Source organism: Cenococcum geophilum (genome assembly GCF_001692895.1).
Source record: "Cenococcum geophilum 1.58 unplaced genomic scaffold K441scaffold_48, whole genome shotgun sequence".
Lineage (NCBI taxonomy): Eukaryota > Fungi > Ascomycota > Dothideomycetes > Gloniales > Gloniaceae > Cenococcum > Cenococcum geophilum.
The window spans coordinates 965,589-985,249 of NW_027137606.1; the positions used below are offsets into that span (position 1 = coordinate 965,589).

At 41.4% G+C, this 19,661-nt stretch overlaps 4 protein-coding genes across 4 annotated transcripts; 2 read left to right on the forward strand and 2 right to left on the reverse strand.

Moving 5' to 3' along the window:
* Positions 1 to 23: 23 nt before the first annotated feature.
* On the forward strand, positions 24 to 1,193 carry K441DRAFT_689562 (phosphatase 2A-associated protein; the record flags this gene model as incomplete). Its single annotated transcript, XM_067652310.1, has 3 exons — positions 24 to 238; positions 292 to 568; positions 621 to 1,193. 3 exons carry the CDS (start codon positions 24 to 26, stop codon positions 1,191 to 1,193), a joined length of 1,065 nt encoding a protein of 354 aa, XP_067499828.1.
* Positions 1,194 to 1,300: 107 nt separating this feature from the next.
* On the reverse strand, positions 1,301 to 2,286 carry K441DRAFT_689563 (SGNH hydrolase; the record flags this gene model as incomplete). The annotated part of the gene is made up of 3 exons (XM_067652311.1): positions 1,301 to 1,378; positions 1,443 to 2,068; positions 2,148 to 2,286. 3 exons carry the CDS (start codon positions 2,284 to 2,286, stop codon positions 1,301 to 1,303), a joined length of 843 nt encoding a protein of 280 aa, XP_067499829.1.
* A 1,942-nt stretch (positions 2,287 to 4,228) lies between these two features.
* Positions 4,229 to 7,558, forward strand: K441DRAFT_580269 (uncharacterized protein; the record flags this gene model as incomplete). The annotated part of the gene is made up of 3 exons (XM_067644374.1): positions 4,229 to 4,780; positions 4,831 to 7,399; positions 7,449 to 7,558. 3 exons carry the CDS (start codon positions 4,229 to 4,231, stop codon positions 7,556 to 7,558), a joined length of 3,231 nt encoding a protein of 1,076 aa, XP_067499830.1.
* Positions 7,559 to 8,575: 1,017 nt separating this feature from the next.
* On the reverse strand, positions 8,576 to 10,806 carry K441DRAFT_689565 (uncharacterized protein; the record flags this gene model as incomplete). Its single annotated transcript, XM_067652312.1, has 5 exons — positions 8,576 to 8,649; positions 8,751 to 8,998; positions 10,137 to 10,266; positions 10,326 to 10,377; positions 10,489 to 10,806. 5 exons carry the CDS (start codon positions 10,804 to 10,806, stop codon positions 8,576 to 8,578), a joined length of 822 nt encoding a protein of 273 aa, XP_067499831.1.
* Positions 10,807 to 19,661: the final 8,855 nt, after the last annotated feature.

The window sequence follows — 19,661 nt, forward strand, 5'->3', positions numbered from 1 at the left end:
TAACAAGACATATTTCTTTAACTATGGAGGAACAACCCAAGACACTCCGTGGCCTGTTCACTGAAGCTGAAGCAAAACGTCAAGAAATAGAATTATCGTGGAATTCTAACAGCGCCACCTTCCAAGAGAACCTCAGCGCTGCTATTGCCACTTATGAAGAATGTCTAAAAGTGGCAGATCAGGTCTCACTGTTCAGCCTAAATGAAACATTGGATGATGTCTCATCCGGAGACTTGCAGTACGTACTGCGATAAAGAAAATCTTTTGACAGAGAAAGTCTCACCCCCACAGGTACATGCCGATCAATTATTATCTTGCGGAGCTGATCTTGAAAATCACCGGTGGCGACCGTAAATCCTATCTGCAGCGCGCGAGAGCTAGCTATGAGCGTTTTCTTAGGCTTTTGGACTTACATGGTATTCTCTCGAAAGCGGATGCGAGACTATTGGAAAAGTATCTAGATAGTCGGGATTCATTTTCTACCGCATCTGCTACTGACGCTGCTGCCCGACGCGAAACCAAAATTTCTAGGTTCAAGGGAGAAAAGGAGTTGAAACGGAAACTTGAGGTTTGTGATTTTCTGTTCATGATGCCTTCTGCGCTAAGACCAGTCTCTCCAGTATCTCAGGCGAAATCCCGCTGCATTAGAGAATGACGACTCCGCATTGCGGCAGCTTCAACTAACTAACATTACACTATGTGTACACCAAACATATCAATCTCTCGAGTCCATTGCACAGGAGTTGCAGATTCTTGCACTAGCACCTCCTGCTCCGCCACCGGACCTGTCTCAAGATCCAGGGGACTCTCGCCAAAGGGATGACAGGGGCCTCGACGGGTACTCTGAGCGTCTCGATGCCCCAATGTCAAGGCTGAGTGGGCCAGGGCCTATTTTAAGTAGTGATGGCAAACCTCTGCGGCCATTCACACTGCTAGATAGCCGACAGAGGTTACAGCAAGGGGTCTTTAGACCAGATCATAATCTCCCAACCATGACGATTGACGAGTATCTAGAAGAGGAAAAACGGCGAGGGGGAATAATTGGGGGCGGCGGTGAGCAATCTGGCATTCGGCCAGAGCCTGATGAAGATAATTTCGAGAAAGCAGACGCAGAAACGGTGAAAGCGCGGGCGTGGGATGAGTTCAAGGAGGATAACCCTAAAGGTTCTGGCAATACTCTAAATCGAGGTTGAGCTTGGAAATGGGTTATCTATCAAGACACCCAATCCTACTACGACGTCTTTATGTAACCAGGCCACACGCACCCTAGCTTCGGATGACCAAACCCAGCCTAGAAGGATCAAACCTGGTCATTGTGCAGCTCAGGCCACTTTGTTAAGACGGCATCCATTAGTCCTTTCGTAAGAACCTCGTAGCCCTAATTGAAACCGCTTTAGAATCGAACACGTAGCTTGAAGCAGTGTCGTGAGTGGTCATCTTACTAAGTGATCGAGGTGCAATCCGTCTGTGAAATACCCTTGCTTGAACTCCTTCGCCGCAGGTAAACCACACCCTGGCAGTCTGTTCTCATCATATGCATCTTCGTCAGCAAGTCTCCCTTCTTGCTCTAATGCGGTGTCAATCAAGGCCTTCCAGTAGTTTAATCCAATCACTTGGTCCGTCACATCCTCATAGCTCTTCGCAATGTCCATAACCTTATCTGCGTATTGCTTCTTGCTCATGTATGTCCGGTAACCTCGTGTGCTTTTTTCCGGCTCCAGATCAACTTTGGCCTCGCCGGCGGGGCCAATATCGATAGAGTTGCGCAGTGGTTCTGGAATGTTGATCGGTGGTGGGGTGATGAGTACGATTTTGGTGTCTGTCATGGCCTCTTCGGTCAAGATGGTCTCTACAAATTTGCGCAAGTTCTCTTCATAGCGTTTTAGTGGAACATGTGCACCGGCGGGAGGTAGGCAAGCATCATTGGCGCCTAAGAAGATTGTGAAGAGAAGTGTGGGGGGCGCGTAAGGCTCCTTGGCTCTCTGAACAATCCTCTCAAAGTCTGGCTTGAGCCACGTTGAAGAGAAACTGCTTGAGCGTGAGAGGCAATTTGGACCCCCGGAATGATCTACATAAGAGAACTCACCCTGCACGGCCTGTCCCGCTTTAGCCACTTAGTTTCAAATCCCTATCTTGCATACACGTACCTTCATTCAGGATTTCAACTTTGCCTCCGTAGTATTGCCCGAGGGCCCATCCAAAGCCGTGGTTCTCCTCATAAAATCCCCATTCGGTGAGAGAATCGCCAAAGAGAATGATCTTCGGGTGTTGATCAATGGCCTCCATGCTCCCGATATCTTGCAGGTATGTTGTGGTGGAAATGCAAATATTCAGCTAAGCAGGGCCAAATCCAACGAGCCATTGCTGCCTGATTACGAAGTGCTCGATGAATCTTGGATCTGCAAGGCTGAAATTCTGCATTAAATCAACGGACGACCCGATGCACGCAAGGTCTGTCCCACAAGCCCGGTCTAACTACGGATGTATCTAAGACACGGTTTTCCTAATTTTGACGACGTGAAATTCTTGACAGGCGCCACTAGCAGTTACAGAAGGCTATTGTCGCATCACAAGCCACAAGTGCTCTATAAAATTACATTAAATAGTACCATTGATGTCTCAGGAAGCGTCGCTACCTCAGTGACAACTCCTGCGGCCATTGTAGCCGGGAACAATAGTTTGTTAATCGATAGTCTCAATGCAGGTACGCGCAATGTCAGCGCGCCGCAACGGTACTATGCGTATGTGTGCATGTGCGCAATGTTAAAAGCGTAACTGAGCCGGAGGATTTCCTTACCTCAGTGTAAAAGAGTAAGGCACTCACTTCCAGTACCGATCTTGCTGTTATAGCGCCGCGAAACGCTCCGCGATTGCAGATACATGTTTGGATGACTTGAGTCGCACCGCTTTTTGTGCCTCCGAAACAGCGCGTTTGCCGCACATAGTTCTTCGAAACACAAGCGTTTGAATGTTCTTTGGCCAAGCCGGACATCTGATACATATCCAAAGTCATGATTCGGACCGAATAAGATAACGGGTCATCCCCTCGCCGTCTCACGTCATCCCCCGACTTTTCAGTGCTAGAGCCAAAGAGCGGGAAGGCCATGGCAGAGTGAAGAATCCCAAGGCAGCAAGGATTGCCATCCCTGGGACGCTAATGATTCCAAGTGACCGTTATTTTCAACGCTTTCTTGTCCCTATGGTACACCCCATGTCGTTTGGGGGACTCAATATGCAAACGTGGTTGAAAGAGGGGCCGTGGGGGAAAGTGGCTGGCCGATACAAGCATTGTCTAAAGAGGATTGTGTAACGCGGCCGGGTAGTCGACGCCACGGCGAGCAGGAGCAAGGGACGCAACGAGGCAAGCGGTGCTTTGCATGGCTCGGCAGGGGAGACTGCAACCAAACGAGAGTTGCGGGGACGCAAAGGGGGTCATACATAGGCATTCTGGGCACTCTGGATTTGCTGTCGGCCTGTTGTCGGCCTGCTAAGAGCATCGGGCCTCGTAGGAATTGAGATTGAGGGGCTTCTCTTGACTCGATCTTCGCACCCACCTCGCTGATATATTGATTGACGGTCGTGGTACCACACATGGCATGCTGGGAGGATGAAGCCAAAAAAGCAAACGTTCCTGAGCAGGGGGCTCCCACCGTTTCGTGGGTGGCGTCAAGCCCGCTTCTCTGGACGCAAGCAATCCCACAGAGTGCATTGGGAGGGTAGTTGGTGCAGCCCACGAGATAACCACCCAAGCGTAGGCGCTCACCTATTGCACATTTCGATTACTTTTGGCGCTCTCGAAAAGGTACAAACGGGGGCCGAAGGGGAGCTTTGGCGGAATCATCCGGCAGACTCACAGGGTTCGCCGTACAAGAACAATGGCCGTCGTGAATATCTATGAGCGTTACCCCACGCTGTCGGCCATCAGTCGTACCTCTCAGTCAGCTGCTGACTTTTTAGCTCACTTCGCTGCCAAGTGCACTGAGCATCGTCATTGTCAAAAGACATAACGTCGACTTGCCTGTCCGGGATTACTGCGTGAGACTGCCTGCGCGCACGACACCACAAAATATCAAAATCTGAGCCTCAAATACGAAATGTCGTCCGGGTGAGACACTCCCGTTGTTTGGTTCTCCAGCTCTCCGCTGCACCCGTCAGCTTGGGCCACTGGTCGCGGCTTTGCGATCTGCATAGCTTTTGCAGGAGCTGACTACTTGAGATACGCAGGTCCATGAGGGAGGCCGTCAAGGCTCTCAACTCCACGTTCTCCGCCCCAATCACGCCTTATCCTCTTCCCGAAGACCTCCAGCAAACCATCGAAGCATTCTTAGACCGGTACCAGAACATAGACGACCACGATTCGCAGCGCCTCCAGGACGAGCTGCTGCCACTCTACAAGAAATATGTGGCTGATAACCCAGACAAGCATGGACCCTTCCTCAGCGCGCTGAAACTTCTACGACCGGCGATTCGGGGAGAAAGTCGGCTGGCGGAATGGTGGAATTTAGTAATAAGGCCTACAATAGATGCAATAGGACACAAAAGGGAAGAAATTGAGGATGCTCGCGAATTTCTCCAGGGAATCTTAATATTCGATGCTGAAGACGACAAGAGCGGGGGAAAAGCGCAGCTCTCCGCGCAGTTTTCGAAGAGGCTGTTGGAGGCGTATTTGGAGCGCACCAAGATCCCATTTACTGAAGATGATACTGCGTCTCCGCAAGATGAGTTCATCGCGCACGAGCTAGAATCCGTACTTATAACATTTGGTCGGAGAAAGCCAAAGGTATGTGCCAGACGAGAACATCCTACACGATATTTAACACTTTGTAACAGGAACTACTACTTGCCCTAGATGAGCTTTTCGTCCAGAAACAATATCGGGCGCAAGCACTTAACCTACTCAGCGCCTTTGTACGAGTCCAGCCGCCACATCTCTATCTCGTCCTTGAAACGCCCTTGATCCAGCATCTTGAGAAATGTTTGATGATCGATGCCTCTGCTACTGTTATTGAACTAGCATTGACGGTTCTCATCATGTTTCTGCCCCATATTACAAGCTCGCTGACCTCGGATTTCCATCTATCAAAGCTTTTCCTCATTTACAGCAGGATGTTGTGCTGGGACCGGTTTGGAGGGGCTAACTCTGAGGAGCAAAATCCGACTGACGAGGAATCCGAGAAGTCGACAGGTCAGGATTCAAACGAAGATTCAGAGTCTGAGCAGACATGGGAAAAGTTGCATCGGTCATTTGACTACGCAGAAAATACGGCACCTGGGCTTCTTCACTTCTTCACCTTCCTCTATGGACTCTTTCCTCTGAACTTTATGAGCTACATACGGAAACCTCGTAAATACCTGAAAAATGTAGATTTTCCTGGTGCGGACGACTTCGACCTAGACCAAGATCTCATTCGGAGTAGAACGGAACCTTATCGCCAAGTTCACTTGCTGCATCCTAACATGTTCACTACAACTATCGAGGACGAACTCAGCGATACCCGCTGGCTCAAGAGTGATCCTGCAGATGTCGTCACTGATTGCATGGAATTATGCGTGGCTGTTTCTTCAACCCTCGATGATCCAGGGCCACCCCCTACATCGAAGCTTCCTGCTGTACCAGCACCTCTTGCCCGAACAGACGATATACCGCAAGAGGGGATATTCATTCTTGACGACGATGGTGCTATCGCGAATGACGAGCCTGCGACTAGCTGGCGAAATACACAATCTACTATGTTCTCCCCATCAAGCAATTGGCAATCAGATGGCATCGAAATGCCTCGAAAATCATACCACAGCACCTACAGCCATTCCGTAGCCAAATCATCGAAGCCTGCCTCACCAGTCCTTAAAGCCAGAGACGTCATGGACAGCCCTACTCTGCCACCTCTGCGCACTCTAAGTGATTTGGAAACTAAGAACCCGCAGCCAAAGAGAAAGCGTTCTCTGCGCAAGGCCGGCGCCATGTCTGCTCCTCAAAGCAGTACCCTGCCATCACCACGGCTAGAGCAATTCGCCCAAGCGATGTCTCAAAGCCATCACTCGGGCTCACCAACCCGCACTGAGTTCCAAAATCAGAGTATAGCATCTCTTCAGCGCGAGGTCATGCTCCTACGAAACGATCTAAACTTTGAACGCTACCTCAAACTCCAACATCTGTCCCACATTGGGCAGCTGCAGCGCAAGCATATAAAGGAAGCGACTGTCGAGGCTGAAACGCAGAATCTTATCAACACGAATCGTGCTCTAAAAGCTAAACTCGCCAAAGCGAACGAAATGTATGCACAATTGAAGAAAGAAACTCTCACTGGCCGGAGCCAGTTTAAGAAATGGGAGAGCGAGTTGAGCTCCAAGGTTCGTTCCTACAAGGAAGAGCAAAAACACTGGCACTCGGATGAGGACAGTCTCCGACTTGACTTGCAGAAGTCACAACACGATTGTGAACGGCTAAGAAGACTTGCAGTTGAGAGTGAGGCAAGAGAACTGAATGCAAAACAGAAACTACGTTCAACGGAATTAGATCTAAAAGAGTTAGATAACTTGCGGGCCGACGTTGGGACTTTGCAAGAGAAGTGTCAGAAGCTCCAGGAAAGTCTTGCAGATCTCGAGGCTACCAAGAAAGAGCGCGATAATTTACGCAGTGACCTCGAAATCGCCAATATGAAGCTCAACAGTAGAGATGCCGATCGTGAACGAACCCGGAAGGCGTATGAGCGCAAAATTTCAGAGTTTGAAAACCGCCTCCAATCGACGCAGAAGAATTCTCAGCCAGGCCAACTGTCAAGTTCCATGCAGCAAATGGTAGACTCTGCCCTGGCAGCGAGTCAAGCGAAACTACAACAGATGAAAAAGACTCACTATCGCCTGCTTGACCAATACACTGAGTTGGAGATGCGTGTCCATGAGCTCGACGGCGAACTACAAGCCGAAAGGGGCCGGAATAAAGGTCGAGGCCACATGCACGATTTGAATCGCACGGCCGATGAGCCATCGATACAGGCTTTCAGTCGCCAGAATAGCAATACTGGCAGCAGTGTCGGTGGCTACGCTTCTCGATTTCCTCGTCCTCAGGTAAATACAAATATGCAGGAAGAAGACGATTACTACAGCGAATACCACTCCCCATTGTCCAACAACAGTCCACCAGCACAATCATACCCTGCGCGTCCGGTGCGGCTCGAATCCCTAAACTCCCGGAAAGCTTATGGGGAGCCGACAAGCCCTACACATGACCTCTCAGCTGTCTATGAATCCTCTCTTACTGCTTCATTTCAAGCACCGAATGCACCGGAGACAGTCATTTCCAGCGGCAAGAGCGCCTTTTCTGTAGAGACTAGCAGCAGCAAAGGCGAGAAAAAGGAAAAGATTATACCCAAGTCTGAGGTTAGGGTCTATGGTCGTGGTAAGCTCTTCTCATTCATTTTTGGACGGCCGACTAATAACAAACACAGGCGGCGCACAGAACATTGGCAAAAAGTCCAAAGACAAAGCCGAGAAGGCCGAGAAGAAAGACAAAGCATCGAAGTCCGGAGGCTTCCGTGGCCTAAAGAGCATCATATAGCTGGACTACATAGGATTCTCTTTTCGCATTGTATCTTCTTTAGAGTATTTGGTTTATGATTTTCCTGGAATAATCCTTACTACTTAGCACTTCCGCTCGTTGTCTGTATATTCTAATTGTTGACATAATTTTTTACCCCTGGGTTTGGATCTTCTGTGTATCTGGAATGATCCTCACTAGGCACTCTTTCCTTTGTTTGAACGAGGTTATGCGAGAAATGGCGGCTATTTCCCTATTGGTTGGGTATTCCAAAAATCACGGCGGGCACTGGATTTGTGAAGGCTCGTGGCTTGGGAAAGGGTTTGCGTTGTTTTTGTTCGAGGAGCAAGTGGCGTTCATGTACGCCGCGTGGAAAATGGCAAAGGGCGGGTATTGTGGCGTCTGTCGATCGCCACAGTTGTGTTTGAGAAGTTCCATTGCGCTGCTGGCAGACAATAATTTTCAGCCGCGAGACGTAACGTCGTGGGATTTTTCGTCGAGATATATCTTAAATCTAGATAAGTCTCCGCGTTCCACGTCTCTGGGCTACGACTGGTATTATTTGAGTGAGATAAAATAGTAAAGATAAGGCAAAAAGCTCGCAGTCAAGCAAGCTTTGATGTACTATTTTTAAATAAGAATCAAATATGACTAAAGCAACCGTGGTAGTCAACTGACTCTAACCCAAAGACCGAAGGACTGCAAAACTATCCAATCGCTTACCGTAAAGTCGCCTTCATAAGTCACCTTTCTTAAAAATAAAATAAAAAGGCGCAGAATGAAAAGCATGTACAGGAAGCAGTCTTCACCGCCAACTTAACGAATTGGAAGCAGCCGCGGAATGCGAGATATGATTCCGGCCTACGCATCCGAAACCTACACTTCTGCCGCTGAAACACATGCAAAATATAAACAAGTGGCTGGTGCTAGAGCTCTCGGCGTTTCACCATTCTCACAATGCTGGGCATTGACTCACAGTGTTACGTTAATCGCACCCCGTGCCTCTAACTCGACTATCCGCCTCGCTGTGGGAGCCCGCTACTTGGCCAATGCGAGCGGACATCCTAGATTCGCAAAGGACGGCGAGACTTTCGCGGCGATGAAGCTGAGGGCTTCGACCGTCGTTGTTAAGACGCCGTTCAGGTAGCTCGACACGCTCTAAGTCGCGAGCTGGTACAGTAGACACGCCGTGTTAGGGCCCGAGATCGCTTACCCTCGATAGATCCAAAGCTAGGCAGCGCATCGAACGAGCCGTCCGATGTCTTACTACCAAAGAGCACTGGGTGCAGGGTGTACTGTGCGAGTATCTCGAGTGTCACGTCGACGTTATTATAGGGCGTGACGCAGTTGGTCCAGTTGTCTGACATTTTCTCTGCAGCATTCTGGGAGGCACCGAAGAATGAGGAGATCGTTTCCAAGTCGGGTGCGTAATTTTGGTTGCCGTTTGGCATGAGCTCGTATCTGTATCCCACGTGTTAGTACTGTGGGGTGGAGGGTGCATGTGTGCCTACAGGAAGGATGTGGCGCCCTAGAGGAGCAATGCAAGAGGGCCGAAGAAGCAGTTGGGGTTCTCGGCGAGAGATTGCTAAGATCGCTAATACCTGTAGAGCGCAAGGTTCTCGCGGTTGAAGTTACCCTGGCATGTGTCTTATACAGTGATGTAACTGGTCTGGTTCGCTTATTGGTTAGTTGGTTGGAAAAGCTTCAAAAATCGCAACCAGTTCGGAGCTTTAATTGGCTTCCAGCTGGTTGGTTTTAAAGCTCTCTAATTAACCAGGTAACCAGCTAAACCAATAGAGTTAGTATAGGCCTTTAGCGGTAATAATTTGGGTAAGAATATACGCCATATAGGGGAGCCGAAGCCACTAAATTATTAAGCTCTACCACCTTATTTCTAGATACTATTTTAAGAGTTAATTTTAGTATAGTGCGTTACCTATCTATACGCATTACCTATCTATACGCGTCGCCTGTCTATGCATATCACCTGTCTATACACATCGCGTTACCTTACCCTTCTACTTACTACCAATTTAATAGAGGCTTTTATTATTTTAGCTAATTAATTATTACGCAAAGGGAGAAGCAGTCTTATAAATAGTAGTTATTAAAGAAAAACTACTGCTAAGGCTGTCGCCAAAAGCTGCTGCCCAAAGGATTCTAATATATAGGGTAATATAGATTAGGAAGCTGGTAAAGAGGAGGGGGGTTAAAATAGGCAGGGTGATAAGGACGATAAGGGTAATAAGAACGATAAGGAAGATAAGGGTAATAAAGAAGACAGTATTAAATATATCGTTGTTAATAATTAATTATAACTTAATACTATGTTAAGCCTTACAATATATTAAATATTATCTGGTTAAACCGGTTAAACTAGTTACCAAACCGGTTCGGAGCTTTAAATGGGCTATTGGTTGGTTACAGAGCTCAAATTTGTAACCAACCAGACCAGTTACATTACTGGTCTTATAGTCATTACCAAAGAGCGTCCTAGGAGAACGTATTAGCATTCATGCGATGTCAATCTTGTAAATTATCCTTTAAACTAACCCATTGAAAGAAAGGTTATCACCGTCAGCCAAAAAGAAGTCGTTACGTGTCAGAAGTATCAGACTCGAAGTTGTTATGGCCATCTAAGCCAGGCTCGCTGCCAGTCAACGTGGGATCGATTGAGGTGCGGGTAGTGGCATCACAACTGATCGAGAGCTTTTCCGTAACTAAGTCGCCTGTGAAATAACTGAGCAATCATGACTAGTCGACGTACGGTCATGGAGCTAGAGCGTACCATCAGTCAAAGTAAGACCTAATGCAGCTAGCAAAACGGCAGAGGTTCGTATCTAACATTGTACACATTTTGTTGAGCATCGACAAGTTCATTGACAGTAGTGATGCCATTATGAGCCAAGAAGACATATGTGCAGCTATATTGCAATAGGTTAAGGACTTACATGATTATTTGTAGCAGAATTGAAACCAGGACAAGGTCCTCTGATATCATTAGGACTAGGAGCCTCAGATTGATGCGCTGTATCTCCCGGCGCAGGAGCTTGATAGCCACCCTTACCATTGCCTGGTAGGCCATTCTTCGCGTTGTTATATGGATACTTTGATGTGACCGGCACGGCAGGCTGATGCTGAGAATTAAATGGGCATGTCGCAGCGCCACCAGCTTGGTTGCCTCCTGGCTGCTGGCGAGGCTTGTTGCGGTGGGCGCAGAAAAGAGAGGAATCAACACCAGGTATGTCCGCTACAAAAGGAAAAGCCATGGCGACAGAGGCCAGCGAGAATAACAATGGATTAGTGCATTTTCCGAGTAATAGGAGGAACGAATTAGGAATAAAGAATGTAGTCCAAAAATGATACTTAGACAGGCTTCGAGGATAATATTATAGATGTCTAGTTATTCAGTAGCAGGGAATAAACCGAGGCAGTGAGAAGTGTAACTGAGCATTTGTGGAAGCAAATGAGTGAGTCGGAAGCCCTAGAAACGTTTCCTACGGACATTGGATAAAGCAGTTAGAACCTGGACATTAAGCGCAATGGCTGCGCGAATTTTAGGTAATATTGCTGTAGATCTTGATTTGGCAAGTTTGTAGATATGGATAAACCAAGGGTTAAGGGAACTTCTAGGGTGGAGATAGAGATGACCCTAGATGTGGAGAGTAAAGATTGGGACTAAAGCTGATGAGAAACTCTTAAACACGATGGATGAAATCTAGTGGCGGATGGAGCTCAGCAGTCCTCGGCACCACATTAAGCATCGTACTTGAGGTTAGGCTTACAATTAAGCGCTTCTGTCCATAGTTTAGTGATGTGAATAAGTTTATGGACGGATTCCCGTCCGAACCTAGTTTGGAAGTAGTTCCTGAGCCACAGCATCATCAAATTCCGTTTTGGGCTTCGCGAGAACGCACAGCTGTTCTCGAGACAGAAGAGATGCAGGGGTTTTAAGCCCAAATTCGACCGCTCACGAATAGGACCTGGTCTGTCTTACGCCATTCCGCTTTTCGATCTTCATTTGGCCATTCTCCGTCTCTACGGCATCATGTGATTCGATGCATCTTGCACTGCAAAATACATAACTTTCCGGTACTTGCGACTTACTTTGGGAGGACGCGCCCAAGGGGTGTGCTCAAGTAGGCGGCAACACTAAACTTTTCCAATGTTCATGGAGCACACCGAACGTGGGTGATAGGGTCATGACGGTCGGCATAGTTACAGTGGTGTTCACTGCTCGGCTGAGCGCCCGCTGAGTCGCTGAGCCGCACGTGACACATAGTTACAACCCCCGTCGACTTGTCTCAGCATGCTCAGACCACACAGGGAGGCCGGATAAATCCGGCCCGATAGCACTAAACCAGTTTAGGCCATCTGTCCCTGTATGGTCTGAGACACTTTGGCCGACGTTTATAACGCACGTCGCGATATCCGTATAGCTAATATTACGGATATTCACTTCTTATTCTTATAACAAGTTTAGATAGCTTAAAAAATCTATTAATTATATACTAAGCTCCGGCGAATTAAATAGTCTATATAAGAAGTCTCCTTACCTTTTTATTCCTAATATTAATTTTAAAATAGCTATAACGCGGTTTACTAAGGTAAATAATTAGTAATATCCGCACTAATAATACGTTAATCTTAACTACCTACTCTCTATTTATTATATCTATAATCTAATAATCTAATAATTAAACCCTATTAAGATCTATCTATTATAATATATTTAAGTCCTTCCTGCCTTTATCTAACCCTTTACTCTTCCTTTACTACTTTTAAGCGCTATCTACTAATGCCTCTATTAAAGTAAATAAGGTAAAGAGGTTATAAACCATAAGCTAGTTAAGCAGATTAATAAGCTAGTAGGACGTAATAGGCTAGGGATTATATTAAAATAGATCTCTAGCGGTCTTTACAGCTATATAGCCTATAGAGGGAGCTACCCTAGCTTATAAGCAGCTCTTATAGGCTTTAAATAAGTAAGCTAGATAAAGCTATTGCGGAGATATATCTATACTATAGTTGTATAGAGCAGCTTAAGGCCCTAAGGGTGCTAATATTTAAGCGGTAAGATCTTATACTTATAGCAAAGATATCTTTTAGTAAGAGTATAATAATATAAGTACTACTATATCTTATACCTAATATGGTTATTATTATTATTCTTCTACTTAATATAATTAGGTTAAAGTAAGTAAAAAAGATTATAAAGCTATCTTATATTCGACCTATTTATATATAGGGAAGATAATATCCGCTAAGCTAATTAAGGATATCCGTATAGGCAGCTATATATATATCCTTATCTCCCTAAAGCTTTTAGTTAGTAATAAGCTATATAAGGTTTTAGTAGACCTAATATTTTATTCTTATATTACCCTTATAGTAGTTAATAAAGTACACCTGCTTACTAATTAGGGAGAGACCTTCCGTATAGCGTACGTATAATTCTTTAAAGTACGTTTAGTCTTAGTTAATAAGCCTTAGTTTATATATACTACAACGCTAGACCTATTTATATTTTAGACTATATATAAGCTAGCTAGGTTTAAACCTAAGATATAAGTTATTAAACCCCTAATTAATTGGCTAGAGCTAAAGATTATATAAAGGGTTATAACTGCGCTAGAAAAGAAGGACTTTTAAGCTCTTTACTTTACTATTACTGCTACTCTAGTATATTTATATACTGCTAGTAATAGTAACTAAAAAGAAGGCGAGTAATTAAGAAGCCGCTTAATATCCGTATAACGGATATACCGCTAATAGTTTAATTAACTTTAGCTAATTTTAAAACCGATTATCTTCTTTAATTCTAAGAAGTAGATAGCTGCCTATTATAATACTATTCGCAGCTAGTTAATCTATTGCGGCTATAATACTGCTATTACTAAAGAAGTAGTATAGAGCTACTATATAACGCTTACGGATATTAATAAAGACCGCTTATACGCCAAATACACGCGCCCAACGTCTTAAATTTAAATTTTAGTTATATTAGATGTAGTAGTATATAGTATAGATATCCTAGATATCTACCGTTTAATCTAATATAGAATACCTTACTATAAATCCTGTAATATACTAATATAGTAGTTTAGCTAGGCAGGCCAAGGAAAAGGCCTCTTAGGTAAAGCAATCTTTATAGTTAAGAGCTGCTAGTAGGGTCCTTATAATAAATTAGGTAGTTCTAAGTATATACAACCTTAGTATATAGGCGATTTTCGCGTAAGCGCGCTGCGTAATAATATCCGCGGGCGATAAAATGTAAAGACTACGGATATTATAAGTAATGCTTTATCTATAGCATTAGTTAATACTAAGTAGTTGGTAGATATAAGAAGCGGGTATAGGTTAAGCCCTAGTAGTTCTATAGTACGCCTACCTAAAAAGCTTATTATACTAACCTATACCTAAAGAAGCGGTTAACTAATACGCAGTTATATAGTAAACTGCCGTTTACCCTATAGCGGCTAGTTAATAAGGATTAGGTATACTTATAAGCGATATAACTTATACACTATAGAAACTCACAGTTTACTATTAGCAAAGACTTATATTATAGTAACTATAACTAAGCAATATTTACGGATTATAAGTATAATATCCGCACTATAGCTAGTGCGGATATTGTGAAAACCCGCTAGGAGCCTATATTAAGTAATATATAAAAGTAGTTTACGTAATAGGCGGAGGCTAGGTATTAGGATATACTATAAACGCCTATAGTTAATTATATTATACTAGATAAGTAGCTCTATCACCTTTATAATATAGGGTGGGTTCTAGATACAATATTATTAAGGTAAGTAATACCTAAGTAGGATCCTAATATCCTTAGTAAAGAGCTTCTATCCCTTATTAAGCTTTTAATAGATAAAAAATAAAAGTAGAAATAAAAAGAAATAGGGTAACTCTTAGGTCCTTCTAGGTTAATTATATAAATATTAGAGCGGTTTTCCTAAGTATTAGAGTAGCACGCTGCTATAAATAAGCGCTTATTATAAGCTCTTATACGGGCTTTATAGGTTTTAAATAGAAGATTTAAAATATTAGCGCTATAGTAATTAGCGCCTTACTATAGCGCTAATATATTATAGGCTAGTTAATAGTTAGCTATAAACCTCTTACTAATAACTTAGGAAAAGAATATACTTATACCTTTACTAACTCTTAGGTCTCTAGCTCCTACTCCTCCATTATTACCCTTATATTAGCCGTTAGATATATCTATACCACTAATAACTAGCTAGTTAGATACGTCTTTGCGGTTAATGTGATTAAATAGAGGTAAATATATGCGAAGAGCACTATAGGAAATTAATAGTAATGCTAATTAGTATATAGCGGGCTAATATTAGGCAGGGTTAGCTAATACTAGGTAAGTTTACCTTATATCCGCTAAGCGGATATTGCAACTATAGTAGCTAATATCTATTAGGATAATACCCCTCCCCCTTTTACCTTATACCCCTAGTAAACGCAGCTCGGAAACTAAATAGATTAATTAATTAATAACATTAATTACTTAGGAATATATACTAGTACTACTAACTATAGCAGATATTAAACGGTTATAGTAGTAGCTTATAGCTAATATCTTATATTACTTATTAAGCAACTTATACGCAGGTTAAAGCTAGGTTTAAGTAAAGTTAATAGGTAGTATAAAGCTATCTAACTTATTATTATCGTTATAGAGATTAAGCTTATTAAATATAGCAAAAAGATTACCGCCTAGCTATAAATTAAACTCATTAAGTATTATAGCACTAGCAGAACCTAGCAGAACTTGGTAGAACTTAGTTAGTAAAACTTGGCAGAACTTTACAGTTATATAACTAGAAGACCGTATAAAAAGAACCCTACTTTAACTAGCGCTGCTCTTCTTCTCCTTTCCTTTCTCTAGCTTTAGATCCTTGTTTATAGACTACCAATTATATAGGCTTACGCGTCCCTTTTACCGTACTTATACCTTAATTAACTAAGTCGCTAATATTATTTAAAGCTTAACTACCCTTTCTTCCTAAGAAGGAACTTAAATATATTTACGGATTATAAACTAGAATAAAACACAAAATTAGACCTAAAGAATATTACCAGAACTAAAAGAATAAAAAAGAATAATAAGACCTATAGAATACGCATAGATTAGAACCCCTACAGAATCCTATTAAAGGTTACCCTAATAACTGTACTATAATATTAAGAAATATAATAGCCAGCAAAGCAGCTATAGGACCCTTAAATACCTCTAATAGTAAAATAGCAACTAACTTAAACTCCTAAGTAGAGCTTATAGTAGCTAATACCAAAATTAAATAACTTTGAGAGCTACTTAAAGCTAGAGAACCCCCTACGCCTAGTAAGGAATTATTAGATACCTAGAGACTTACTATAGTCCTTAAGGCTCTAGCCTAATATATAGCATTAGTATTATTACAGTCCGCAAAGGTTATAGACCCCCTATTACTTATAGACGGAACCAACTCTATATTTAATAATTAGAAGCTTTAATTACAGGATAAGCTTAAAGTTAATACGGACTACTTTCCTACCACTTAGGCTAAAATGGCTTACGTCTTTAGCCGTACCAATAGGGATATATAAACGCACCTATGTCCGCGGTACGCATAGGACTTAGCAGAGCCCTTCCTCTCTAAAGAAGAGATAATTGTCTACCTATCTTCTATTTATAAGGACCCCTTTAAAGTATAAAACGCCTAACTTAATTATAAAAGCCTAAATATAAAAATAATAAAGACCTTCTTGGCCTTTTAAACCCGCTTTCTATACCTAGCCAGCTAGGCTTAAATTCCCTAAAAAGATCTAATACTAGATATATTTAACAAGCTTACCCTAAACCTATAGCGAGCCGTACTACTAGTTTTTACTACTATATAGACGCTAAAGGAACTTATAGACTAGTGCTTAGCTATTAACTAAGGCCTTTACTAAATTAAGGTATGCGCTAAACAGTATAAAGCTAGAAACCCTTTAAATTAGACTATAAGTAATATAAGAACGACCCGCAATACCCTAGCATAATTAGTAACCCCTATAGCATTACCTATATAGCCTACTACCAATTTAGCAACTAGCTATATAGCTAGCCCTATTATAAGTCTGGCGAATACTCAGCCTATATATAGCAACCCCTATATATAGGCCCTTAGTAATTAAGGAGCTTGCTTCTCTTATAGATAGAAAGGTTACTATATAAAGGATTACCTAATAAATATAAAAGCAGACGAGGTTCTATTAATCTAGGAGGATAGCATAAAGTTAAAAAAAAAAGGAACCCTAAAGAAAGACTCCTCTCTAGGGTTAAAAGGGATTAATATATTAGATATTAATCTAGGTCGGCTAATTAGTAAAAGAAGCTATACTATCCCTTATACTTTATTCCGTAATAAATACTAAGTTTTAACCTCTGCTTTAGCTAACTCTAAAGTAAATACCTTCGCCTTAATAGACACCTAGTATACTATAAAGCTAACTAACTTTCTAAATATACCTATTAAAGAATTACCTAAACCAATTCCTATTTATAGGTATAATAGGCGGATAGAACCACCTATTATAACTATCTTATAGATTTACCTCTATATTAATAGATAAAGGTAGTATAACACCCCCTTCCTTATTACGGACCTAGGTAGCTATAATATAATCTTAAGGCAAAAATAGCTAGCCTATTTAGGCTTACAGCTTAATATATAGAGTAGACGGCTTACCTAGCCTAAAACTCTACCCCTAACCCCTTCCTTTATAAAAGAAATTAGTATTATAATAGAAAACCTTATATAGCCCTAGATTAATACTATTTACTAGGCTAATACTATATATAGGGACTAGGCCTTTAAGAAAGATATATAGCTTAATTTATAATAGATCCGTATACTATATCACCCCTAGACTACCTATATTACGCCACCTATATTAAAGACCTAGAAAGTTAGTAGTGACCTAAAAAAGCCCCCTATAGAGAGCTTAGGCCCTATATAGCTATAAAGAACAGTAAGGGATATTAAATATTATACTAAACTAATAGATTAGAGGGATAACCTATAGAAGATAAAATAGGAGCTAAGAAAGATTATAAACCCTAAACCGTAAAATACGGTTTAGAAAACGGCTATAAAAAAACTAGCGGACCTTCTACTAGTTAATGTCTGCTATATTAGTGCCGTAAGATTCTACTAGAATTTAGTTTAGTTTAATACTATTACCTTTATAATAAGCTTATATAAAATTAATTAAATAATTAAGGAAAAAAAAATAAGCTTAGCGGATAAGAAAGTAAGCTTATAGATAAGGAACTAGTAGAATAAAAGCTACCCTATTAACACCAGAAATTTAAAGATATATTCTTTAAAATAGCGTCTAATATACTTCTACCTTACTAACTATATAACTATAAGATTGAGATTAAGTAGGGTAAAGAAAATACCCTTAGCTTTAGCCTCCTTTATAAGTAGTTTATTACTAAATTATAGGCTATAAAGTAGTATCTTATTAATAACCTAAATAAGGGCTTTATTAAGCCTAGCNAAGCCCCNTTTACCNTNNNNTATTNTCTTTATTAAAAAGCTAAATAGAGGACTCCGCTTTTATATTAACTACTATAAGCTAAATAATATAACCTATAAAGATTGCTATCCGCTACCCCTATTTAATAAGACTTTAGCCTAAATAAGTAGAGCTAAGGTCTTTATAAAGCTTAATATCCGCTAGGCCTTTTACTAAATTAGAATAAACCCTAGGTCTAAAGATCTTACTATATTTTAGATTTATTACAGAACGTATAAATATAAAGTACTTCCTTTTAAACTAACTAATAGACTAGCTATATACTAGCAGTATATAAATAATATACTCTTTAACTACCTTAACAATTTCTATACAGCCTATTTAGATAATATTATAATCTACTTTAAGAACGAGCTAGAATATAAGGAGTATATTTATAAAGTTTTATAATAGCTCTGTAAGGCTAGCCTTTAGGTTAATATTAAGAAGTTAAAGTTTAGTATTAAGTGTATAAAGTACCTAAGTTTTATTATTAGTATAGACGGAATTAAAACTAACCTAGAGAAAACGGCTATAATTAACTAGTAGGCACCCCTACGGACTATAAAGGGGGTATAATCCTTTTTAGGGTTTTATAACTTCTACTAACACTTTATTAAGAACTACAGTAAAATTACCTAGCCTCTTAACCGTCTTACTAGAAAAGACTAGCCCTTTTACTTTAATGCTATATATAGGCAGGCCTTTAATAAGCTTAAGAAACGGCTAGTATTAGCTCCCCTACTTACCCATTTTAACCTAAAATAGCCCTTAATACTAAAAACTAATGCCTTAAATAGCGTAATAGCTAATATTTTTCCCTAGAAGTAACTAGATAAAAAATAGCACCCTATTATATACTATTTAAAGACTATAATAGATACTAAGCTAAATTACTATATCTATAATAAAGAAATGCTAGCTATTATCTCTAGCTTTTAGTACTAGTATATATAGCTAAAGGGGACCCCTAAGCTAATTAAGGTAGTTTTAAATTATAAGGCCCTAGAATACTTTATAATAACTAAGGCCCTTATAGCCTAGTAGGTATACTAAGCAGATACCCTATCTTAATTTAACTTCTTAATTATATATAGACTAAGCGCTATAAACCGTGTAAACGCTCTTATAAGGCGTAAGTAAGACCTAGATAACTAAACGGCTATAAAAATCTTACTATAGACCTAAACGCTACTATAATTAGAACACCTTAACCCCTAAATATAGGCAGAACTAAATACGGACTTTTTAGGCGCTAAGATATATCCTATTAACTCCTTTAAACTTAACCTTATTAATAAACTACTATAGGCTAACTAAACAACCCCCTCTTTATAGAAATACTATAAAAAGGTAAAGAATATTACTAGTCTATAGTCCCTTAAAAACGGACTACTTAAGCACTAGGAACGGCTAGTAGTAGCTAAAAAATAAAACTTATAAACCTAGCTTATTACCAAAGCTTATACCTAGGTCTCTACGGCCCACCCTAAAAAAAATAAAACTTATAAAATTATTAGTAACCGCTACTACTGGCCTAAAATAA